Source organism: Coregonus clupeaformis, chromosome 29 (assembly GCF_020615455.1).
Source record: "Coregonus clupeaformis isolate EN_2021a chromosome 29, ASM2061545v1, whole genome shotgun sequence".
NCBI classification, from domain to species: domain Eukaryota; kingdom Metazoa; phylum Chordata; class Actinopteri; order Salmoniformes; family Salmonidae; genus Coregonus; species Coregonus clupeaformis.
In genome coordinates, this window is record NC_059220.1 from 9,368,552 (window position 1) to 9,394,553 (window position 26,002).

The 26,002-nt window shown below is 43.7% G+C and overlaps 1 protein-coding gene across 1 annotated transcript in view; it reads left to right on the plus strand.

Annotated features, from left to right (window-relative positions):
• The window catches only part of LOC121544248 (dynein axonemal heavy chain 6), a 129,822-nt gene that overhangs the window by 58,406 nt on the left and 45,414 nt on the right, over window positions 1-26,002 (plus strand). Inside the window, exons 22-39 of the mRNA XM_045209045.1 lie at window positions 293-397; window positions 1,377-1,495; window positions 1,618-1,692; window positions 1,806-1,893; window positions 6,810-7,060; window positions 7,386-7,617; window positions 7,831-7,884; window positions 11,350-11,495; window positions 11,645-11,713; window positions 11,878-12,064; window positions 18,048-18,179; window positions 19,650-19,859; window positions 20,140-20,149; window positions 20,301-20,521; window positions 20,770-21,016; window positions 21,319-21,391; window positions 21,485-21,708; window positions 21,864-21,974. Coding sequence (XP_045064980.1) covers window positions 293-397; window positions 1,377-1,495; window positions 1,618-1,692; window positions 1,806-1,893; window positions 6,810-7,060; window positions 7,386-7,617; window positions 7,831-7,884; window positions 11,350-11,495; window positions 11,645-11,713; window positions 11,878-12,064; window positions 18,048-18,179; window positions 19,650-19,859; window positions 20,140-20,149; window positions 20,301-20,521; window positions 20,770-21,016; window positions 21,319-21,391; window positions 21,485-21,708; window positions 21,864-21,974 — 2,554 coding nt within the window. The remainder of the gene's footprint in view (window positions 1-292; window positions 398-1,376; window positions 1,496-1,617; window positions 1,693-1,805; window positions 1,894-6,809; window positions 7,061-7,385; window positions 7,618-7,830; window positions 7,885-11,349; window positions 11,496-11,644; window positions 11,714-11,877; window positions 12,065-18,047; window positions 18,180-19,649; window positions 19,860-20,139; window positions 20,150-20,300; window positions 20,522-20,769; window positions 21,017-21,318; window positions 21,392-21,484; window positions 21,709-21,863; window positions 21,975-26,002) is intronic.

The window sequence follows — 26,002 nt, forward strand, 5'->3', positions numbered from 1 at the left end:
CCACATGATACAGCAGACTGGCGCCCAGGCTAGCATACCACATGATACAGCAGACTGGAACCCAGGCTAGCATACCACATGATACAGCAGACTGGGACCCAGGCTAGCATACCACACGATACAGCAGACTCTCAAAAGGACAATGCACTTAATTTCCTGTCTGTAGGGTCAGCTGGGCTGTAAAACCTCACACATTTTCATTCGCAACTCTCAAACAACATTTATGTTATCCTAGTTACTTTCAGAGTTGCCGTTTATTTCAACACTTGACTGTTTGTTTCGTTTTCTGCAGGATTATCTTGAATCCAAAAGAACAGTTTTCGCAAGATTCTACTTCCTCAGCAATGAGGAGCTGCTGGATGTTCTGTCACAGAGCAAAAACCCCAACGCCATTCAGGTTCCCATCTCATATTATAGGCTAACCATCCAAGAGGAAATTACTCTATTTTGTTTCCAACCATAAGCAGCAGCTGAAAGTTAGTATTTCACTTTTATACAGTAGACTCTCAAAAGCACAATGCACTTAATTTCCTGTCTGTAGGGTCAGCTGGGCTGTAACGTCGTCCCCAGGCTCAATTGCTACCGCATATAGAGACGGGTAACACTGCTTCAAAATGGGAAAGGGGTGTGGTTAGAATCGAGGCGGGAGATGGAGCGAGCCTGCTACAGATGTAGGATCTTAATTTGAGCCAGTTTACTACTTAAGGAAAATATTGAATTATTATGTGGATTGTAATTAATGGAAATGTTTTGTAGGTGTTGATAAAAAATTTTTTATGTCAAATGAAGTCTGACATATTTAAGTGAAAATTACAAACTTTAGAAGCCTGTTTAAACCTCAAATACACTGGAAATTTCTCAGCAACAAAATAGTGATCAAATTAAGATCCTACATCTGTACAGTTGTATTAGATGGGACTTTGAAAAATGATGAACATTGACCATATTATTTTTGGGAAGCCCAATTGATTCTGAGTTCGAGCATATAAACGTATATGTGAAAACTATTTCTAAGATGCGTACCTACAGCTTTTCTCAACTCACTTCCTTGTTTATATCCTTGTGCTGCTCGTGCTCTGAAGTCCAGAATGTAGTGCAAGGTTATTCTGAGGGTTATGCTAGATGGTGATGAATTGAGACATCAGCCAATTAAAACCAGTGGCTGTTTCGTCCTGCCATAGGCTTTCATTGAAGTTCCATTCTGAGGCGCTGTGAAACCAGACGGTTCGACAGAGAGAGAGCCGGCTGGTGGACGAGATTAGCTGGGCTTTAAAAGCTTGTACAAAACGTTCAGACATTTTTATTCAGAACTTTCAAACAACATTTATGTTAATTCAATCAATTTAATTCAATCCATTCTCTACAACACTTTTAAGCCTCATCTTGCAAAATGCTTCAGCAACATCCGTCACCTGGACATCCAGGAACATGCTACGATCCACCACGTGGTGGCAACCATACGTTCAGCCGAGGGGGAAACTGTGACCATGCCAAAGTAAATAGTCAAATCATTGATAGTCAACCAAATGGAAACATTTACATTTAGGCCTAATTCATGTTTTTTTTTCTGTTACCGAGAATCCCAAAACAACTCTTTCTTCTCTTTGAATTCTTTAGAAATGTTCAAATACGTGGGCCTGTGGAGCAATGGATGGCAAACGTGGAAACAGCGGTGTACAACACGGTGAAAAGGTACAGGAACCGTTTTGCATGCAGCTTTTTCTTTCCTGTTCAAAACGTGTTGATACTGTATATCCAAGTGAACTTTTAGCCTGATACCATCATCATGTTTCAAATCATTTCAGGCGCTTGAAGTTAGGAGTGTCCGAATGGAATCCGAAGAACTTTAAGAAATGGGTCCTCTCTCACCCCGGACAGGTCGTTCTCACCGTGGTAAACCAAAAACCATTGCAATGCATACATTTTACAGGAATATGACCGTTCTCACCTTGTTAAGTTACCATTGCAATGCATATATTTCACAGGAATATGACCGTTCTCACCTTGTTAAGTTACCATTGCAAGGAATAGATTTAACAGGAATATGACCGTTCTCACCATGTTAAGTTACCTTTGCAAGGTTTAACAGGAATATGACCGTTCTCACCATGTTAAGTTACCATTGCAAGGAATAGATTTAACAGGAATATGACCGTTCTCACCATGTTAAGTTACCATTGCAAGGTTTAACAGGAATATAACCGTTCTCACCATGTTAAGTTACCATTGCAAGGTTTAACAGGAATATGACCGTTCTCACCATGTTAAGTTACCATTGCAAGGTTTAACAGGAATATGACCGTTCTCACCATGTTAAGTTACCATTGCAAGGTTTAACAGGAATATGACCGTTCTCACCATGTTAAGTTACCATTGCAAGGAATAGATTTAACAGGAATATGACCGTTCTCACCATGTTAAGTTACCATTGCAAGGTTTAACAGGAATATGACCGTTCTCACCATGTTAAGTTACCATTGCAAGGTTTAACAGGAATATGACCGTTCTCACCATGTTAAGTTACCATTGCAAGGTTTAACAGGTATATGACCGTTCTCACCATGTTAAGTTACCATTGCAAGGAATAGATTTAACAGGAATATGACCGTTCTCACCATGTTAAGTTACCTTTGCAAGGTTTAACAGGAATATGACCGTTCTCACCATGTTAAGTTACCATTGCAAGGAATAGATTTAACAGGAATATGACCGTTCTCACCATGTTAAGTTACCATTGCAAGGTTTAACAGGAATATGACCGTTCTCACCATGTTAAGTTACCATTGCAAGGTTTAACAGGTATATGACCGTTCTCACCATGTTAAGTTACCATTGCAAGGAATAGATTTAACAGGAATATGACCGTTCTCACCATGTTAAGTTACCTTTGCAAGGTTTAACAGGAATATGACCGTTCTCACCATGTTAAGTTACCATTGCAAGGAATAGATTTAACAGGAATATGACCGTTCTCACCATGTTAAGTTACCATTGCAAGGTTTAACAGGAATATGACCGTTCTCACCATGTTAAGTTACCATTGCAAGGTTTAACAGGAATATGACCGTTCTCACCATGTTAAGTTACCATTGCAAGGTTTAACAGGAATATGACCGTTCTCACCATGTTAAGTTACCATTGCAAGGTTTAACAGGAATATGACCGTTCTCACCATGTTAAGTTACCATTGCAAGGTTTAACAGGAATATGACCGTTCTCACCATGTTAAGTTACCATTGCAAGGAATAGATTTAACAGGAATATGACCGTTCTCACCATGTTAAGTTACCTTTGCAAGGTTTAACATGAATATGACCGTTCTCGCCATGTTAAGTTACCATTGCAAGGAATAGATTTAACAGGAATATGACCGTTCTCACCATGTTAAGTTACCATTGCAAGGTTTAACAGGAATATGACCGTTCTCACCATGTTAAGTTACCATTGCAAGGAATAGATTTAACAGGAATATGACCGTTCTCACCATGTTAAGTTACCTTTGCAAGGTTTAACAGGAATATGACCGTTCTCACCATGTTAAGTTACCATTGCAAGGAATAGATTTAACAGGAATATGACCGTTCTCACCATGTTAAGTTACCATTGCAAGGTTTAACAGGAATATGACCGTTCTCACCATGTTAAGTTACCATTGCAAGGTTTAACAGGAATATGACCGTTCTCACCATGTTAAGTTACCATTGCAAGGTTTAACAGGTATATGACCGTTCTCACCATGTTAAGTTACCATTGCAAGGAATAGATTTAACAGGAATATGACCGTTCTCACCATGTTAAGTTACCTTTGCAAGGTTTAACAGGAATATGACCGTTCTCACCATGTTAAGTTACCATTGCAAGGAATAGATTTAACAGGAATATGACCGTTCTCACCATGTTAAGTTACCATTGCAAGGTTTAACAGGAATATGACCGTTCTCACCATGTTAAGTTACCATTGCAAGGTTTAACAGGAATATGACCGTTCTCACCATGTTAAGTTACCATTGCAAGGTTTAACAGGAATATGACCGTTCTCACCATGTTAAGTTACCATTGCAAGGTTTAACAGGAATATGACCGTTCTCACCATGTTAAGTTACCATTGCAAGGAATAGATTTAACAGGAATATGACCGTTCTCACCATGTTAAGTTACCTTTGCAAGGTTTAACAGGAATATGACCGTTCTCACCATGTTAAGTTACCATTGCAAGGAATAGATTTAACAGGAATATGACCGTTCTCACCATGTTAAGTTACCATTGCAAGGAATAGATTTAACAGGAATATGACCGTTCTCACCATGTTAAGTTACCTTTGCAAGGTTTAACAGGAATATGACCGTTCTCACCATGTTAAGTTACCATTGCAAGGAATAGATTTAACAGGTATATGACCGTTCTCACCATGTTAAGTTACCATTGCAAGGTTTAACAGGAATATGACCGTTCTCACCATGTTAAGTTACCATTGCAAGGTTTAACAGGAATATGACCGTTCTCACCATGTTAAGTTACCATTGCAAGGTTTAACAGGAATATGACCGTTCTCACCATGTTAAGTTACCATTGCAATGCATATATTTCACAGGAATATGACCGTTCTCACGTTGTTAAGTTACCATTGCAAGGTATAGATTTAACAGGAATATAACCGTTCTCACCATGTTAAGTTACCATTGCAAGGAATAGATTTAACAGGAATATGACCGTTCTCACCATGTTAAGTTACCATTGCAAGGAATAGATTTAACAGGAATATGACCGTTCTCACCATGTTAAGTTACCATTGCAAGGTTTAACAGGAATATGACCGTTCTCACCATGTTAAGTTACCATTGCAAGGTTTAACAGGAATATGACCGTTCTCACCATGTTAAGTTACCATTGCAAGGAATAGATTTAACAGGAATATGACCGTTCTCACCATGTTAAGTTACCTTTGCAAGGTTTAACAGGAATATGACCGTTCTCACCATGTTAAGTTACCATTGCAAGGAATAGATTTAACAGGAATATGACCGTTCTCACCATGTTAAGTTACCATTGCAAGGTTTAACAGGAATATGACCGTTCTCACCATGTTAAGTTACCATTGCAAGGTTTAACAGGAATATGACCGTTCTCACCATGTTAAGTTACCATTGCAAGGTTTAACAGGTATATGACCGTTCTCACCATGTTAAGTTACCATTGCAAGGAATAGATTTAACAGGAATATGACCGTTCTCACCATGTTAAGTTACCTTTGCAAGGTTTAACAGGAATATGACCGTTCTCACCATGTTAAGTTACCATTGCAAGGAATAGATTTAACAGGAATATGACCGTTCTCACCATGTTAAGTTACCATTGCAAGGTTTAACAGGAATATGACCGTTCTCACCATGTTAAGTTACCATTGCAAGGTTTAACAGGAATATGACCGTTCTCACCATGTTAAGTTACCATTGCAAGGTTTAACAGGAATATGACCGTTCTCACCATGTTAAGTTACCATTGCAAGGTTTAACAGGAATATGACCGTTCTCACCATGTTAAGTTACCATTGCAAGGTTTAACAGGAATATGACTGTTCTCACCATGTTAAGTTACCATTGCAAGGAATAGATTTAACAGGAATATGACCGTTCTCACCATGTTAAGTTACCATTGCAAGGTTTAACAGGAATATGACCGTTCTCACCATGTTAAGTTACCATTGCAAGGAATAGATTTAACAGGAATATGACCGTTCTCACCATGTTAAGTTACCTTTGCAAGGTTTAACAGGAATATGACCGTTCTCACCATGTTAAGTTACCATTGCAAGGAATAGATTTAACAGGAATATGACCGTTCTCACCATGTTAAGTTACCATTGCAAGGTTTAACAGGAATATGACCGTTCTCACCATGTTAAGTTACCATTGCAAGGTTTAACAGGAATATGACCGTTCTCACCATGTTAAGTTACCATTGCAAGGTTTAACAGGAATATGACCGTTCTCACCATGTTAAGTTACCATTGCAAGGAATAGATTTAACAGGAATATGACCGTTCTCACCATGTTAAGTTACCTTTGCAAGGTTTAACAGGAATATGACCGTTCTCACCATGTTAAGTTACCATTGCAAGGAATAGATTTAACAGGAATATGACCGTTCTCACCATGTTAAGTTACCATTGCAAGGTTTAACAGGAATATGACCGTTCTCACCATGTTAAGTTACCTTTGCAAGGTTTAACAGGAATATGACCGTTCTCACCATGTTAAGTTACCATTGCAAGGAATAGATTTAACAGGAATATGACCGTTCTCACCATGTTAAGTTACCATTGCAAGGTTTAACAGGAATATGACCGTTCTCACCATGTTAAGTTACCATTGCAAGGTTTAACAGGAATATGACCGTTCTCACCATGTTAAGTTACCATTGCAAGGTTTAACAGGAATATGACCGTTCTCACCATGTTAAGTTACCATTGCAAGGTTTAACAGGAATATGACGGGACTTATTACTATCCATCTACACAATTGGAGAAACCCCACCATGTGTTGAACAGTGTAGCAAGTTCCTCCGGCTCCTGTTCACTAGGCTGATGAATGTAGAGTGGCTGTTAGCCAAGTAAATATTAAGATGTTGTGTCCAACATGTGTTCCAAACACTAGCCTGGTCCCAGATCTGTTTGTGCTCTTGCCAACTCCATTGCTGTCATTGTCAAACCAAACATTTTGGCATGACATTTCCATAAGGAGTTGGTAAGAGAGCAGAAACAGACTAGTACCCAAGCTACCAAAACCCTCCTTCTCCCTCTGTCCCCTAGACCCAGATCATGTTCACTAAGGACTGCCAGGAAAGCTTCAGCAGTGAGAGGCAGCTGGAGAGCATGGTGGGGGTGAAGCAGCAGCTGATCCACAGTGTGGAGGAGCTGGCTGACCTGGTGTCCGAGCCCCTGCCCTGTCACCAGCAGGCCACCGTAGAGGCCCTGCTGACCATCCTGGTCCACTGCAGAGACGTCCTCCGCCATCTCCTCCAGAAACGCATCACCAGTGCCGACGACTTTGAGTGGACAAGGTCACAGCTTTGATCATAGTTGCTACTCCTAGTATTGATTTTTCTTGAAATACCTGGCCTTATGTAGACTAGTTCCAGATCTTTTTGTGTTGTCTATGATCAGAATAACTCCTATTGTTAGGCCAAACAGATCTAGGATCAGGCTAGGACATCTGAGCGTTTTGAGTTTGAGATGATTGTTGATAATTTAGGTAAGCTTCAGAGCTGCACAAGACTTACTTACATGAACAACTTAATTTTGGCTAGTAAGCCAACCAAAACAGATCTCCAGATGAAACATTTGTACTTTTTGTCACTTTTTTGTCATTGGTTCTGTTGGTTTCAGGCAGCTCCATTATGACTGGCATGACAGCACCTCTCTGTGTTACGTGGTCCATGCCCAGGCCTCCTTCATGTATGGCTATGAGTACCTGGGCTGTTCCCCTCGACTGGTCATCACGCCGCTCACTGACCGATGCTGGCTGACCCTCACCGGGGCCTTGAGCCTCCATCTGGGGGGAGCGCCCGCCGGACCCTCTGGGACTGGCAAGACAGAGACGGTCAAGGACCTGGCCAAGGTAAGGACCTGTCACTGAAGTAGGATAAAAACCTGTGAAGTATTTTTCTTTAGTAAGTTAGTCGGTGTGTGGACCTGAAAATGCCAGTAGTAGAAAAAGAGAATGTCCACACTCTTGGGAAACCACCATCACTGGCATCCTTGTAGCTCTGTATTCAAACTGATACTGTATTTACAGGAAGTAAAACCATGTTGATGTTGTTTTCCTCTGCAGGCGCTTGGAAAGTTCTGTTTAGTACTGAACTGCTCTGACAGTCTGGACTATAAGGTAGCCATGGACATTTCTATTCTCATTATAACTTGTGATGTCACGAGAGGCTGTGTCCTGGAGGGACGTTACATCCCCCTGAGGTGGCTGCAAACCCAGACAGCTATGGCTCCATCTGCTGGTATGGTCGGGAACTCCACCCCTCTATGGCCAATCTTCCCACGCAGCTGAAACAAATGAGGAGCTGATGAGCTGAAGGTTTGGGAAGGGAAGAGACACCGTCTCCAACCTGGGCTCTCTGGAGGACAAGAGTGCTGCACGTCCACTTCCATGAGGAATATAAGGATTTGGAGATACTTACCTTTGGAAAATACTCACCTTTGGATATATGCACCTGTGGAAATATGTGAGAGACATTTGGAAGGACTTTTTGCTGGGTTGGCCACTAGCTGCAACGTGGACTACAGTAAGGCTGGGGAAAAGTTATCTGAGCGAGTGAGAATTATGATTTTGGATGTGGAAGAGACATCCCTGAACTGTTAACCCTTAAAGAGCCACAAGAGAACAGAATTTTGTTATATTTTCGTTAATTTCCCAAGACCTATAATAAAATCCTTGTTTTGTTTGAACCTTGTCTCCTTGCACTACTTGAGCAATCCCGCTGAAAGCTGTGTAGCCTCTCGTGACGTCACAGATGGTGGAGAATACGGGCACGCTCAAGCGTTAATAGTGCATGTCAGAGGAGGATACCGAAGGTTTGATCACCCAGTTTTCCAAGTTGGCCGTAGGCTCCCCGCCGACTGAAATGGAGGACATATTGAAAGCCCTTGTTGCTGGCCAGCAAGCCCAGATGCAAGCAAACGTGGCTCTCTTGGAGGAGCAAAAGAAAGCCAACCTTCTGAAGGCAGAGGAATTGCAGTTGCAGAGACAGAGGGTGGTCCAAAATACCCGCCCAATAAAGGCAAGTGACTTTATATCTAAGATGGGAGCTACCGATGACATTGAGGCATACCTGCATGCATTTGAGGCCACGGCCACTAGGGAAGCCTGGCCCAAGCAACAGTGGGTTGGTCTGTTAGCCCCCTTTCTAACCGGGGAATCGCTGAATGCTGTCCGGGACCTTGGCCCTGACCAGGTTACTGACTATGATGCCCTGAAGTCTGAGATCCTCAGCAGATATGGACTCACAAAGTTTGGTATGGCCCAGCGCTTTCACAGCTGGACCTTCCAACCAGACCAACCTCCTCGGGCGCAGATGCATGAACTTGTCCGAATCGCAAGGAAATGGCTGGATCCGCAGAGGAATACAGCAGCGGCGGTGGTGGAGGCCGTTGTGGTGGATCGTTACCTACGCGCCCTGCCTTATGAGGCAAAACGGTTCATCAGTCAACAGGCCTTGACCACGGCTGATCTGACCGTGGAAGCTGTGGAAAAGTACCAGGCCACAGCGGAGATGCTGAATGCTTCCCGAAAAGACCCCAGGAGTGCGGCCCCACCACAAATGGGAAGAACCCGTCCAAAGGACCCCAAGGTCTCGAACCCAGCCACGTCAGGACTTATCCCGGCTCCAGGGGGAGCCAGAAACCAGGCGGGTCCAAGAAGAGTACACCAGGAGGGGGAAACTCGACAGTGTTACCGGTGTGGGGAGATGGGACATATCTCCTGGCAGTGTGGGAAACCAGCCGAGGAACCTATGCCCACTGCGGAGTCCTCCAGCTCAGCACCCACACACCGTTTTGCCTCGCTCTTGGGAGTCGTAGATGGCGGCCCAGATCGACCCCCCCACCTGCCCGGTAACTGTGAATCACCATGATGTGGAGGCCTTACTGGATTCTGGTAGCCGGGCCACCCTGGTGCGTAAGGATTTGGTGGGCCCAACGTGTCTGACCCCGGGGAAAGTCCTCCCAGTTTCCTGTGTCCATGGGGACACCAGAGAATACCCCATTACTGAACTTACAATGACCAGCACACGGGGAACCATACACACGACGGCGGGGGGTGGTTGATTCCCTCCCCGTCCCTGTCCTAATTGGACGAGACTGCCCAGCCTTTTACCCACTCTGGAGAGAGTCTCAGGAGAGGATAACCCGAGTACCTCGGAAACGGAGAGGCAAGACTCATCCTGGGAAGGCTCCGGTGCAATCCTCCGAGTTACTCACTCCCGCCCGGGCTCTGATAGGGATGGCAGGTGCCCAGACCGACACAGAGACGGAGCTACAGAATCTGGACAAAGAACTGTCTGGTCTGAAGGGGACCGCTGAGAGGTATCGTTTGTTAAAGCAACAGTTAGACATGAAGACAGAAGAGTTAGATATCCTCCAGGCTAAACTCCAACAGAGCTCCTTCCCTAAGCAACAGGAGGAGCTGGAGAGGCTGCGCAGGACCATCGAGGAGTGTGAGGAGACCCTGCGCAGTAGTAAGGAGGTCCAGAAGAAGGCAGAGGAGAAGTACAAGGTGTTGGAGAACAAGATGAAGAATGCGGAGGCAGAGAGAGAGAAGGAACTGAAAGCTGCTCAACAGAAGCTAAACTCTGCTAAAACCAAGGCGGATGCGTTCAGTAAGAAACTCAAGGAGAGACAACAGGAGGCTGAGTCCCTGGTCCTAGAGTTGGAGGAGTTGAAGAGAGAGCAGTCTGGCAAGCACCACGGCAATGCGGACGCCCTCTCCCGGCGTGATGCCTTCTTCGCTGCCTTTACCCCGACGAGGACGTCGGTCCCGAGGAGGGGGATGTGTGATGTCACGAGAGGCTGTGTCCTGGAGGGACGTTACATCCCCCTGAGGTGGCTGCAAACCCAGACAGCTATGGCTCCATCTGCTGGTATGGTCGGGAACTCCACCCCTCTATGGCCAATCTTCCCACGCAGCTGAAACAAATGAGGAGCTGATGAGCTGAAGGTTTGGGAAGGGAAGAGACACCGTCTCCAACCTGGGCTCTCTGGAGGACAAGAGTGCTGCACGTCCACTTCCATGAGGAATATAAGGATTTGGAGATACTTACCTTTGGAAAATACTCACCTTTGGATATATGCACCTGTGGAAATATGTGAGAGACATTTGGAAGGACTTTTTGCTGGGTTGGCCACTAGCTGCAACGTGGACTACAGTAAGGCTGGGGAAAAGTTATCTGAGCGAGTGAGAATTATGATTTTGGATGTGGAAGAGACATCCCTGAACTGTTAACCCTTAAAGAGCCACAAGAGAACAGAATTTTGTTATATTTTCGTTAATTTCCCAAGACCTATAATAAAATCCTTGTTTTGTTTGAACCTTGTCTCCTTGCACTACTTGAGCAATCCCGCTGAAAGCTGTGTAGCCTCTCGTGACGTCACAAACTCTATAGCTATTGTACTTTTGATGCATTGAAATATGTTTGTTCTAGCTCATTGCATCAGTTGTAGAGCCTGAAGAAGTGGAGTGGAAGTATGTATACATTTTACTGTATACTGTGAGTTAGTTGCACAAATGTAGAAATCAATAAAGTAGTTGTGTAATTTATTTCATGTCTCTGTGACATTCCCTTACCAGATGATGGGGAAGCTGTACTCTGGCATGGTGCAGTCTGGTTCCTGGTGTTGTTTTGATGAGTTTAACTGTATCAACGTGGAGGTGTTGTCAGTCATCGCTGCTCAGCTTCAGTCCATTAAGGCTGCCATGCATAGTCACAGTTTACGGTATGCTTCTGGAACTTACTGTGTTCTTTAGACTGATATGTATTTTTATGGCTGGGAAGTTTTTCATTTTACACTGATTTAACTGAACAGGTGAATAGTTTAGTTTGAGTAGTCAAATATATTTGATATTTACTCTGTTTTTACCAAAGGTTTGTGTTCGAGGGAAGAGATATACGACTGAACGCCTCATGTGGATTCTTCATCACGATGAATCCAGGGTAACATGATCTGTCATGTTTAGTTTAAGTTCATACCCTTTTAAAAACCTTTTATAACTGTTAATAATCTTTTATAACCTGTTATAACCTTTCGAAAACATCGTAGCTAATACCACAGAATAGGAACGAAAACGGATTCTTGACAGTTGACCTCTCTCTTTCAGTTGCAAAGGTCGAGTGGATCTACCTGACAACCTAAAGTCCCTGTTCCGGCCTGTCTCTATGATGGTACCTGACTTTGACCTGATTGCTGAGATCATGTTGTTCTCTGAGGGCTTCAAATCAGCCAAATCACTGTCCAGGAAGATCGTCAACCTCTACCAGCTCGCCAGCAAGCAGCTGTCTCAGCAGGTTGGACTTACATACAGTGGGGAAAATAAGTATTTAGTCAGCCACCAATTGTGCAAGTTCTCCCACTTAAAAAGATGAGAGAGGCCTGTAATTTTCATCATAGGTACACGTCAACTATGACAGACAAATTGAGGAAAAAAAATCCAGAAAATCACATTGTAGGATTTTTTATGATTTTATTTGCAAATGATGGTGGAAAATAAGTATTTGGTCACCTACAAACAAGCAAGATTTCTGGCTCTCACAGACCTGTAACTTCTTCTTTAAGAGGCTCCTCTGTCCTCCACTCGTTACCTGTATTAATGGCACCTGTTTGAACTTGTTATCAGTATAAAAGACACCTGTCCACAACCTCAAACAGTCACACTCCAAACTCCACTATGGCCAAGACCAAAGAGCTGTCAAAGGACACCAGAAACAAAATTGTAGACCTGCACCAGGCTGGGAAGACTGAATCTGCAATAGGTAAGCAGCTTGGTTTGAAGAAATCAACTGTGGGAGCAATTATTAAGAAATGGAAGACATACAAGACCATTGATAATCTCCATCGATCTGGGGCTCCACGCAAGATCTCACCCCGTGTGGTCAAAATGATCACAAGAACGGTGAGCAAAAATCCCAGAACCACACGGGGGGACCTAGTGAATTACCTGCAGAGAGCTGGGACCAAAGTAACAAAGCCTACCATCAGTAACACACTACGCCGCCAGGGACTTAAATCCTGGTGTGCCAGACGTGTCCCCCTGCTTAAGCCAGTACATGTCCAGGCCCGTCTGAAGTTTGCTAGAGTGCATTTGGATGATCCAGAAGAGGATTGGGAGAATGTCATATGGTCAGATGAAACCAAAATATAACTTTTTGGTAAAAACTCAACTTGTTGTGTTTGGAGGACAAAGAATGCTGAGTTGCATCCAAAGAACACCATACCTACTGTGAAGCATGGGGGTGGAAACATCATGCTTCGGGGCTGTTTTTCTGCAAAGGGACCAGGACGACTGATCCGTGTAAAGGAAAGAATGAATGGGGCCATGTATCATGAGATTTTGAGTGAAAACCTCCTTCCATCAGCAAGGGCATTGAAGATTAAACGTGGCTGGGTCTTTCAGCATGACAATGATCCCAAACACACCGCCCGGGCAATGAAGGAGTGGCTTCGTAAGAAGCATTTCAAGGTCCTGGAGTCGCCTAGCCATTCTCCAGATCTCAACCCCATAGAAAATCTTTGGAGGGAGTTGAAAGTCCGTGTTGCCCAGCGACAGCCCCAAAACATCACTGCTCTAGAGGAGATCTGCATGGAGGAATGGGCCAAAATACCAGCAACAGTGTGTGAAAACCTTGTGAAGACTTACAGAAAACGTTTGACCTGTGTCATTGCCAACAAAGGGTATATAACAAAGTATTGAGAAACTTTTGTTATTGACCAAATACTTATTTTCCACCATAATTTGCAAATAAATTGATAAAAAATCCTACAATGTGATTTTCTGGATTTTTTTTTCTCATTTTGTCTGTCATAGTTGACGTGTACCTATGATTAAAATTACAGGCCTCTCTCATCTTTTTAAGTGGGAGAACTTGCACAATTGGTGGCTGACAAATGTTTTTTTCCCCACTGTACATAGCAAAAAAAAATTCTAAGAGTGTATCTAGAACCTTAAAGGGTTCTTTGGCTGTCCCCATAGGAGAAACCTTTGAATAACTATTTTTAGTTGCAGGTAGAACCCTTTTGGGTTCCATGTAGAACCCTTTCTACAGAGGGTCTACCTGGAACTGTGATGAGGTGGTGTTGAAGGAGTCAGGCGCAGGAGGGTAAATCACAGAATAACAGGCTTTAATCCGCAAAATACAGGTTTACGCAGAACTGCGTCAAACACATTCCAGGGCACAAAACAGGTCCACTGGAAAATACAAGGCACACAGGAAAATAATCCCGTCGAACAAAATACACGAGCTCCACCGAGCTTCACTAACCTTCACAATAAACAATCACCCACAAGGACAAGGGGTCAGAGGGAACACTTATACACAGACTAATTAGGGGATTAGAACCAGGTGTGTGTGATAACGAGACAAGACAATTGTGATGATGATTCGGGCGGCAGTGGTTAGTACTCCGGTGACGACGAACGCCGAAGCCTGCCCGAACAAGGAGGGGAGGCAGCCTCGGCCGAAGTCGTGACAGTACCCCCCCTTGACACGCAGCTCCAGCAGCGCGCCGACCCCGGCCTCGGGGACGGCCAGGAGGACGCGGAGCAGGGCGAGCCGGATGGCGACGGTGGAAATCCCACAACAGGGAGGGATCGAGGAAATCCCTCACTGGGATCAGCCTGTTCCTCCGGACCGTACCCCTCCCACTCCACAAGGTACTGAAGGCACCCCACCCGACGCCTCGAATCCAGGATGGCGTTAGGTTAGTAGAGGAGAGGTGGAGAGAGTTCTGGGCATATTCTGCCCATGGCAAGAACACCGACCACTCCCCCGGCCTGTCCTGGCAGTAGGACCGCAGGAACCTACCCACATCCTGATTTACTCGTTCCACCTGCCCATTTGACTCGGGGTGGAACCCAGAGGTCAGGCTGACCGAGACCCCCAGACGTTCCATGAACGCCTTCCAAACCTTGGACGTGAACTGGGGACCTCGGTCGGACACGATATCCTCTGGCACCCCGTAGTGCCGGAAGACTTGAGTAAACAGGGCCTCCGCAGTCTGCAGGGCCGTGGGGAGACCGGGCAGAGGAAGGAGGCGGTAGGACTTGGAGAAGCGGTCCACAACGACCAGGATGGTGGTGTTACCTTGGGAGAGGGGAAAATCAGTCAGAAAATCAATACTAAGATGAGACCATGGTCATTGTGGAACTGGTAATGGTTGTAGCTTACCCGTTGGGAGGTGCTTAGGTGCCTTACTCTGGGCGCACACTGAGCAGGAGGAGACGTACACCCTCACGTCCTTAGCCAAGGTAGGCCACCAGTACTTTCCGCTCAAGCAGCGCACTGTACGGCCGATACCTGGGTGACGTGTATGCCCAGAAGATCAGATGATCATGGATAAGAGCAGGCACGTACCGCAGCCCAGCTGGACACTGCGGTGGAGATGGATCTGTGCGTAATGCCTGCTCTATATCCGCGTCCATCGCCCATACTACCGGCGCCACAATGCAGGAGGCCGGGAGTATGGGAGTGTTGTCTCTGGGCCTCTCCTCTGTGTCATACAGCCGGGACAGTGCGTCTGCCTTCACGTTCTTCGTACCCGGAATGTATGACAGTGTAAAATCAAACCGGGTGAAGAATAGGGCCCACCTGGCCTGGCGAGGATTCAGCCTCCTCGCTGCCCGGATGTACTCCAGGTTACGGTGGTCCGTCCAGACGAGGAAAGGGTGTTTCGCCCCTTCGAGCCAATGCCTCCACACGGTCAAGGCTCGGACAACAGCCAACAGCTCCCGATCACCAACGTCGTAGTTCTGCTCCGCCGGGCTGAGCTTCTTAGAGAAGAAGGCACAGGGGCGGAGCTTGGGTGGCGTACCCGAGCGTTGAGACAGGACAGCTCCTATCCCAACCTCAGATGCATCCACCTCCACTACGAACGGTAGTGATGATTCGGGGTGGGCCAGTAATGGGGCTGAGGTGAACAGACCCCGCAGTTTGCTGAAGGCCAGGTCAGCCTCAGCAGACCAGCGGAGCCGGGACGGCCCACCCTTCAACAGGGAGGTAATGGGAGCTGCGACCTTGCCAAAGCCCCGGATAAACCTCTGATAGTAGTTGGCAAAACCAAGGAAGCGCTGCACCTCCTTAACCGTGGTTGGAGTTGGCCAATTACGCACGGCTGAAATTCGATCTCCCTCCATCTCCACACCTGAGGTGGAAATGCGGTATCCAAGGAAGGAGCCGGACTGCTGGATAAACATACACTTCTCTGCCTTAGCATAAAGGTAATTTTCCAACAGTCGGGCCAGCACCTTGCGAACCAGGGACACATGCTCGGCGCGCGTAGCGGAATACACCAGGATGTCATCGATGTAGACCACTACACTGCGACCAAGCATGTCCCGAAACACCTTGTTCACAAAGGACTGGAAAACTGAGGGAGGATTCATCAAACCATAGGGCATCACCAGGTATTCATAATGCCCCGTGGTTGTGCTGAATGCTGTCTTCCACACATCTCCCTCTCGGATACGCACCAGGTTGTACGCACCCTGAGATCTAATTTGGTGAAGAAGCGCGCCTCATGCATTGATTCAATCACCGAAGGAATGAGGGGGAGAGGATAACTAAATCTTATCGTCTCCCTGTTCAGTGGTCGATAATCAATGCACGGGCGCAGACCTCCGTCCTTCTTCTTCACAAAGAAGAAACTCGAGGAGGTGGGTGAAGTGGAGGGACGTGTATATACCCCTGGCGCAGGGACTCAGTGACATATGTTTCCATAGCCACCGTTTCAGCCTGTGACAGGGGGTATATATGTCTCCTGGGAGGTACAGCTTCTACCCGGAGGTTTATCGCGCCATCCCCCGCCCGATGAGGTGGTAATTTAGTCGCCTGCGTTTTAGAGAACGCTTGCGCCAGATCGAGGTATTCAGGGGGAATACATCTAGACACCTACCCTGACACTCTCGCGACCACCCCGTGAGAGCCCTCTGCGGCCATGAGAAGGTGGGGTTGTGGAGTGCTAGCCAAGGGATACCTAATACCACAGGGAAAGCAGATTCAATAATCGAAAAAATAACCTGCTCAAAATGAGTCTCCTGGGTTGATGTCTTATGTCCTCCATTTTGTCTTTTTCCCTTCCTTTTGTGGTTCTACTGTACTCTAGGACCATTATGATTTTGGAATGAGAGCGTAAAGTCAGTGCTAGTTCTCGCTGGTCAGAAGAGAAGATTTGCAGCGCTGTCGTAAGTATTAAAGAAACAAGAATCCTCTGCATTCTTGAGGCCAAAAGGCATTCCCTTGAATTGGTACAACCAAAAGGCTGTGTCACTGGTCACTACCATATTCTCTTTGCTTCTCTCATTCATCTCAACTTGCCAGTAACCATACTGGAGTTATTGTTGTTGTGAAAACGTTGTGAGTAAAGGCGGTGTGATATTCCAGGTGTGGCCTGACCCCAGAGGAGGAATGCTGCATTCTGATCTGTGCTTTACAAGACTCTAACTTACCCAAGCTGGTTCCTGAGGACGTTCCTCTGTTTAAAAGCATCATGGAGGATCTCTTTCCTGGCATCGTCATTCCCAAAACGATCCATCCTAAACTAGAGGTAATTCCTTGTCACGTGTACACACACAGTCCGGTGTAGTTGGTGGTTGTTCTGGTAAAGTAAATGGAACTTGGTTAGATCACCTGGCTGCATTTAGTTTTGGTTGGACTTGACAATAATTTTGTTGTGGTATAAATGAATGTAATATACTTGTATCTTCTCTCTAGATTGCCATAGCGAAGGCTACAGAGATGCTTGGATTTCAACAATGGCCAAATCAAGCAGAGAAGGTTACACAGCTGTATAGCCAGATTCTGGTCAGTATTTGGTTTCTTAAACATCCTGGGTCCATACTTACAAACTCTTGCTTAAACCTCAGATGTAAACCTTCTGGAACAAAAAATGCTAGGTGTTAGCTTTTCCCATTGGAAAACATGTCAGAATTAGCCGCCTAGCTACCACAAGTTACTTGTATTTCCGGGAACAAATAACGAATCAACCAATGACTTCTGTTAAGGACTCTTTCATGAAAAAGTGTTAAATCACATCCAACTACGTCTTCTTCTTTAGTTGGCTGAAGCAGTATTTGTTAACGGAAATAATAATGCGGGTCAGCTAGTGGCTAAGTGTGACACGTTTTCCGATGGGAAAAGCTAACACCTAGCATTTTTGTTCCATAAGGACTACACCTGAGGTTTAAGCAAGAGTTTTTAAGTATGGACCCCACAAATATGACCTGTTGATATTGTGATTACAATACAATATCATTCAACTTAAATGTTGATGTTGCAGGCTCGAGGAGGGGTGATGTTGATTGGTCCTACAGGAGGAGGGAAGACAACAGTGAGACTCATCCTGCAGCACGCTCTACACCTGCTGCCCTCTCTGTCTGAAGTCCACAGGAGGACCAGCGTCTTTATGCAGGTACTGCACATCTCTTTAGACACTTCAGATCGTTTACTGAAAAGATAACATCTGTTGTTACGCACTCCTCTCGGAAGAGGGAACGCAACACCCTGCTACAACTCAACTCTCCGTGGTGTGAAAGAGGTATGGGACTGTAGGTGTGAGTAAGGATGACAAAAGGCAGAGAATACCGTTAACAGGGAATTTATTCCTTCGCACGGTAAGTTTGGGGAAAAAGGGCTGGACGGAACCAAAGCAAAGAAAGTAAATATCAAAGCCCCCTCTCCTACCTTACCTGCCTACCCACTACTTACTTAACTAGCACCACCTGGTGCACTAACCAAAATACAAGGGATGGGCAGCCCAGGTCTTTCCTAGTGTGCATAGACAGTCAACTTCTACGGGTAATGTATGCCCGCGGGGCCTCTTGCCTAAGCACTCCCTAGGTGCCTTCCCCTTCCCCCCTTGGGAACAAATGAAACAGAATAATACAAACTGGTTCACAACAAAATCTGAGAAAAAAAACTAACTCAGGACATTAAATAAACTCTCTGAGCAACAAACTAACACAAAACATTACAATCAGCTCTCACAGCAACAACTACACAGTACATACCAAATGTCTTATCAACAACCAACATGCTATAACTTTCAGCCATTAGCCCTCTCTCTCATCTCTGGTTCCCCCCACCCCCTTCTGAGCAACAGAACTGGGGCTTATATAGCTTCAGGAGGAGTTGGTAATTGGAGACAGCTGCGTCCTGACGAGGGCGCGGGGTCAGCTCTCCAATCATCAATGTTCATTGACCAATCAGCTGCTTGTTGGGGAATTTCAGGAACCCATTTCCTGAAATACATACATGAAAATACACAAACCACAACACAGAAACTGGGGAACGGAACATCTGTCAGTGAATGTTTTTAAGTGTGTTTGAACATGCCACGGCAGCTCAACTGGTGCAGATTTGATTCCTTTCAGAATGGAAGTGTTAGAGAGTATGTTTGGGTGTGTTGTTTAAAGCTGCAATATGTAACTTTTTGGGTGACCCGACCAAATTCACATAGAAATGTGAGTTATAGATCTGTCATTCTCATTGAAAGCAAGTCTAAGAAGAGGTAGATCTGTTCTATGAGCTTTATTTCTATGCTTCCTGTTCTTAAGTTTTGTTTTTGGTATTGTACACCAGCTTCAAACAGTTGAAAATACAATATTTTTGGTTATTGAAAATATATTTCACAGCGGTTCAGATGGTACAATGATTCTCTACACTGTAGATTTTTTGTTTTGTCACATAAACTGAAATTATTAGAATTTTAGCAACCAGGAAATGGCGTAGCGATTTCTGCATATAGCACCTTTAAAAATAGGTTATGCCTTTATTGAATAGCCTGGTCCCAAATATGTTTGTGCTGTCTTGCCAACCCCTATAATTGATTGCTGTGCTTCTTTCATTTGTTTGATGTGTCTCTTAACTTCCGTTTGGGTAGTTGGCACCGAGCTCAGAGGTCCATGTGGAAAGCTTCACCATCAACCCCAAGTGTGTGAGCTTTGGAGAGTTGTACGGCCAGGTAGACCCCAACACTCTGGAGTGGTCAGATGGCCTGTTCGCCTCTGCAGTCAGAACCTACGCTAAACAACTCTTCAAACAAGAGAACAAGACTTCCAAAGACAGCGAGAGGAGGAACACCTCCTCTTCAGTGAGTGCTTTATTGCATTTACATTTTAGTAGTTTAGAAGATGCTCTTATCCAGACTAAACTACCTTTCAGTTGGGCATTCAACTGAAGTAGGTAAAAAAAACGATCACAGTCCTTGCAAATAAAATCTCAAAATAGCCGGCATCTTTAAAATCATTGCTAGGAAGAGTTAAGCACCATTTGTTTTAATTGCTATTCATTGTTCATAATCATTCATTCCAAGGATGCTGTCATTTACGCTGGTAACATTGGCCACACATGCTCTCTGTCTTCCCTTTCAGGATGTTTCGAGTGACTCCACTACACCCTCACCTCCCAACAGTTATCATGTCTTAATGAACTCTGCTTGTGTTTATCACACAGTATAGTATCACACAACATTTGACCATGTTATCATTCAGAAATATATATATATTTTAAATGTCTCTTTCTTATTTTTTAGATAACTCCATGGTTGACAACTGGCGTTGGATCATAATGGACGGCCCAGTGGATATCCTGTGGGTCGAGAACCTGAACACTGTGTTGGACGACAACAAGACACTGTGCCTGGCGAACGGAGAGAGGATCAGCCTGCCAGATGGCATCAGGTTCCTGTTTGAAGTGGATACGCTCAGCCAGGCCACCCCTGCTACCATCAGCCGCTGTGCCATGGTCTACATGGTACTGTGTCAAGATGCATTATGTTCAACCAAACCTACTCTTCAGAACGGTTCCCCGGACTCAGATGAATTCTCGTCCTGGAGAATCTCCATTGCAAGTGTCCTCCGGTCCAAGATTAGGCCTAATCTGTGTCTGGGAAACTGGACCCCAATCTGTTATAGGTTTTCATCTAATGTACTAACTACAGTAGTTTGTTATACTAAGTTAGAATATTTTGAGTATATCAACAATTTTTTTCGCCACTACAGGATCCAGTCGACCTGGGCTGGAAGCCGTACGTGAGGCGCTGGCTGTCCCAGCTGCCCAGACAGCTGAGCAGAGAGGGAAGGATCCACATCCAGCAGCTCTTTGACAACAGCATCACCCAGGGGTTGAACTTTGTCAAGAAGCACCAGAAGCTGCTCAACATCCAGATCCCAGAGATGTCCACAGTCATGACCGTCTGCAGCATCCTGGGGGCTCTCATTAACTTCATGCAAGGGAACGGTGGCCTGGGTAGGACAATATTCTGTAAAGCTAAGCATCATCTGTATTTCTTCTTCTTCTTCTTCTTCTTCTTCTTCTTCTTCTTCTTCTTCTTCTTCTTCTTCTTCTTCTTCTTCTTCTTCTTCTTCTTCTTCTTCTTCTTCTTCTTCTTCTTCTTCTTCTTCTTCTTCTTCTTCTTCTTCTTCTTCTTCTTCTTCTTCTTCTTCTTCTTCTTCTTCTTCTTCTTCTCTGTCTGTCCGTGTGGATGTTGTATTGTTTCTTATGTAGACTTTCAATAACTTTGATCTAATTTTCATTCTGTGGTGTCACAGGACTAAATCTTGAGACATTGTCAGAGGAAGACATTGGGAAGACCTCTGCAGACATTGAGTCCACGGGAAAAGGGTAAGTGTAAATTCAATCTATTGCTGTTTGTAGTTACTATATTATCTTGGTTCAGCTTTGGTAAAGTTACTATATATTTCCAATCTGTCGTAGGGAGGATAACAAGTGGTTTCTACAGAAAAACCCAGAAAAACTCACGATTCTTCTTGGGAAGCTGTTTGTCTTTTCATACGCCTGGGCAATGGGAGGAGTCCTAAACCATCTAGATGACTATGAGGATTCCCCACTTACTACTAAAGACAAAAGCTGTCACCTCGTCAATGTTGCACACGCGTTCAAAAACCTGATCCACGAGTTGTTTGAAGGCGCGCCTTGCGGTATGTGAATATAATAATTAATAATGTCCAGGGACTACAGAGCTATCTAGCTAAATCTGGTGCAGTGACATGTTGTACATGGTCCCTGACAAATTAAAAAATAAATAATGCTATAGTGTCCATTATATTTTCTATTTTGTCTCTGAATATTTCAGGTGTGTCTTTACCGGCGGGGAATCGTATGATCTTCAACTACTTTGTGGATCTACAGACAGGTGCCTTCGTTTCCTGGGATGAGTTGGTTCCTAGCACCGAGAGTCTCATACGTAAAGGTCTGCTCACGCCTTTACCTTCCCTGGAGTGCATCAAGCATTCATACATGCACTTTTCAATCGTACAGTTCAAGATTGTTACAATGAGTTTCAAGTTTATTTTCCATATGTAATTTCACTCGAAATCATACTCACCAAAGCTCTCACATTGAAACAACAGCTTTCAAAACAAAAGCATTAAAACAACAGCATTAAAGGTTAGGGACTGACAGTATACGTTCATTTCCTCAGGACTGAACACATCCTCAGGTTCTGAATCGTTGCAGTTGGGAGGAGTCCTGGGAGAGTCTAACACAACATATACCACCAGCTTTCTGAGATCAGGCCCCATCTGCAGCAATGACACTGTCCGCTACTCATTTCTAATGAGCCTTCTGCTGCTCAACAAACAACCAGTACTTCTCACAGGTGATTCAGTCAAGATTTCACTCTGTATTATATAAGACTATAGGATCACCCCCCCCAAATACATGCCTGTTGCTTACTAATCATATTCTTGACAGATTTTGTTTTTGTCTTTAACCAACTTGTTTTTCATTAAAGAGATTTAACAGGTCTCATATGAAGTTTAAATGGACTATTAGGGGATTCTGGAGTTAATGAGGTTTGTTTAGACTATTAGGGGATTCTGGAGTTAATGAGGTTTGTTTTGACTATTAGGGGATTCTGGAGTTAGTGAGGTTTGTATTGACTGTTAGGAGATTCTGGAGTTAATGAGGTTTGTATTGATTTAGGGGATTCTTGAGTTAATGAGGTTTGTTTAGACTATTAGGGGATTCTGGAGTTAATGAGGTTTGTTTTGACTATTAGGGGATTCTGGAGTTAGTGAGGTTTGTATTGACTGTTAGGGGATTCTGGAGTTAATGATGTTTGTATTGACTGTTAGGGGATTCTGGAGTTCATGAGGTTTGTATTGACTGTTAGGGAATTCTGGAGTTAATGAGGTTTGTATTGACTGTTAGGGGATTCTGGAGTTAATGAGGTTTTGTATTGACTATTAGGGTATTCTGGAGTTAGTGAGGTTTGTATTGACTGTTAGGGGATTCTGGAGTTAATGAGGTTTGTATTGACTGTTAGAGGATTCTGGAGTTAATGAGGTTTGTATTGACTGTTAGGAGATTCTGGAGTTAATGAGGTTTGTATTGACTGTTTGGGGATTCTGGAGTTAATGAGGCTTGTATTGACTGTTAGGGGATTCTGGAGTTAAAAAGGTTTGTATTGACTGTTAGGGGATTCTGGAGTTAATGAGGTTTGTGTTGACTGTTAGAGGATTCTGGAGTTAATGAGGTTTGTATTGACTGTTAGGAGATTCTGGAGTTAATGAGGTTTGTATTGACTGTTAGGGGATTCTGGAGTTAATGAGGCTTGTATTGACTGTTAGGGGATTCTGGAGATAAAGAGGTTTGTATTGACTGTTAGGGGATTCTGGAGTTAATGAGGTTTGTATTGACTGTTAGAGGATTCTGGAGTTAATGAGGTTTGTATTGACTGTTAGGAGATTCTGGAGTTAATGAGGTTTGTTTTGACTATTAGGGGATTCTGGAGTTAATGAGGTTTGTTTTGACTATTAGGGGATTCTGGAGTTAGTGAGGTTTGTATTGACTATTAGGAGATTCTGGAGTTAATGAGGTTTGTATTGACTGTTAGGGGATTCTGGAGTTAATGAGGCTTGTATTGACTGTTAGGTGATTCTGGAGTTAATGAGGTTTGTATTGACTGTTAGGAGATTCTGGAGTTAATGAGGTTTGTTTTGACTATTAGGGGATTCTGGAGTTAATGAGGTTTGTTTTGACTATTAGGGGATTCTGGAGTTAGTGAGGTTTGTATTGACTATTAGGAGATTCTGGAGTTAATGAGGTTTGTATTGACTGTTAGGGGATTCTGGAGTTAATGAGGCTTGTATTGACTGTTAGGGGATTCTGGAGTTAATCAGGTTTGTATTGACTGTTAGGTGATTCTGGAGTTAATGAGGCTTGTATTGACTGTTAGTGGATTCTGGAGTTAATGAGGTTTGTATTGACTGTTAGGGGATTCTGGAGTTAATGAGGTTTGTATTGACTGTTAGGGGATTCTGGAGTTAATGTTTGTATTGCCTGTTAGGGGATTCTGGAGTTAATTATGTTTGTATTGACTGTTAGGGGATTCTGGAGTTAATGATGTTTGTATTGACTATTAGGAGATTCTGGAGATAATTATGTTTGTATTTACTGTTAGGGGATTTATTGAGTTAATGATGTTTGTATTGACTGTTAGCGGATTCTGGAGTTAATGTTTGTATTGACTGTTAGGGGATTCTGGAGTTTATGATCAGCAGGTATATCTCACTGGTCATCCCCAAAGCCAACACCTCCTTTGGCCGCCATTCATTTCAGTTCTCTGCTGCCAATGACTGAAACGAACTGCAAAAATCTCTGAAGCTGGAGACTCTTATCTCCCTCACTAACTTTAAGCGTCAGTTGTCAGAGCAGCTTACCGATCACTGCACCTGTACACAGCCATTCTGAAATTAGCCCACCCAACAACCTGTAATTGTAATTGTAAATTGTAATTACAATACTGTTCTTTATAATGACATTGTAATAACTGAAATTCTGATATATACTGCAAAATATTTAATAATAATGAAAGTACATAGTAATTACACTTAAATGTGCTGTAACAATTTTTCCTGGATTGAGATGGATGCCCATTGATCACAACTACAAGTACTGTATAGGGTGCCTGCCATAGTTGTAACATAGTAATAACTACATAGTAATTATATGAGTAATTCATGATGCGTTTCACTTTACATTAAGTTTCTTGTTCCTGTGTAGAAACATTGTAGTTACGATACTTTTCTTTATAACAACGTTGGTAGAGCATGGAGCTTGCAACGGCAGGTTTGTGGGTTCGTTTCCCACGGGGGGCCAGTATGAAAATGTATTCACTCACTAACTGTAAGTCGCTCTGGATAAGAGTGTCTGCTAAATGACTAAAATGTCAAATGTAAAATGTAATGATGTTTGTATTGACTGTTAGGGGATTCTGGAGTTAATGATGTTTGTATTGACTGTTAGGAGATTCTGGAGTTTATGATGTTTGTATTGACTGTTAGGGGATTCTGGAGTTAATGATGTTTGTATTGACTGTTAGGGGATTCTGGAGTTAATTATGTTTGTATTGACTGTTAGGGGATTCTGGAGTTAATGATGTTTGTATTGACTGTTAGGGGATTCTGGAGTTAATGATGTTTGTATTGACTATTAGGAGATTCTGGAGTTAATGATGTTTGTATTTACTGTTAGGGGATTCTGGAGTTAATGATGTTTGTATTGACTGTTAGGGGATTCTGGAGTTAATGATGTTTGTATTGACTGTTAGGAGATTCTGGAGTTAATGATGTTTGTATTGACTGTTAGGAGATTCTGGAGTTAATGATGTTTGTATTGACTGTTTGGGGATTCTGGAGTTAATGATGTTTGTATTGACTGTTAGGAGATTCTGGAGTTGGAAAAACAATTCTCATCCAAAGCATTCTAAAGAAACTACAGAAAGACGGAGGAGAAATGGTGAAACAAGGGACTATACTGGGACAAGTCTTTCTACACAACCAAGCCAAGACAGCCAGGTAAAGCTAGCGTAAAACATGATTCTCTATTTTTGATCTTGTAAAAAGTATGTTGAGAAAGACAGTGAGCTACAGTATTATTGTGTAAGAAAGGCCCAGAGAGGCTGAGAGACTGATGCGAACCAGCAAACTAATGTACTGTATCTTTTCTCCAGCTTGTTGGAGGATGTTAACTTGCTGACAGCTGTCTTTGGGGGAGATGTAGATAAGTCTACAGGCGGTGATTCATTAAGTAAGGTTAAGACAAAGTACAGTACAATAAGTCAGGACTATCTAGTAGTCATTAGTAGTAGTGAGCTTAACTAGTGAGTAGTACTAGTGAATAGTCTTAGTAGTCTGACTAAAATCCAACCCTTTGCCTGAGAAAACACTTTATTTTTTAATCTGAACAATTTACTGTTGCCCTAATAAT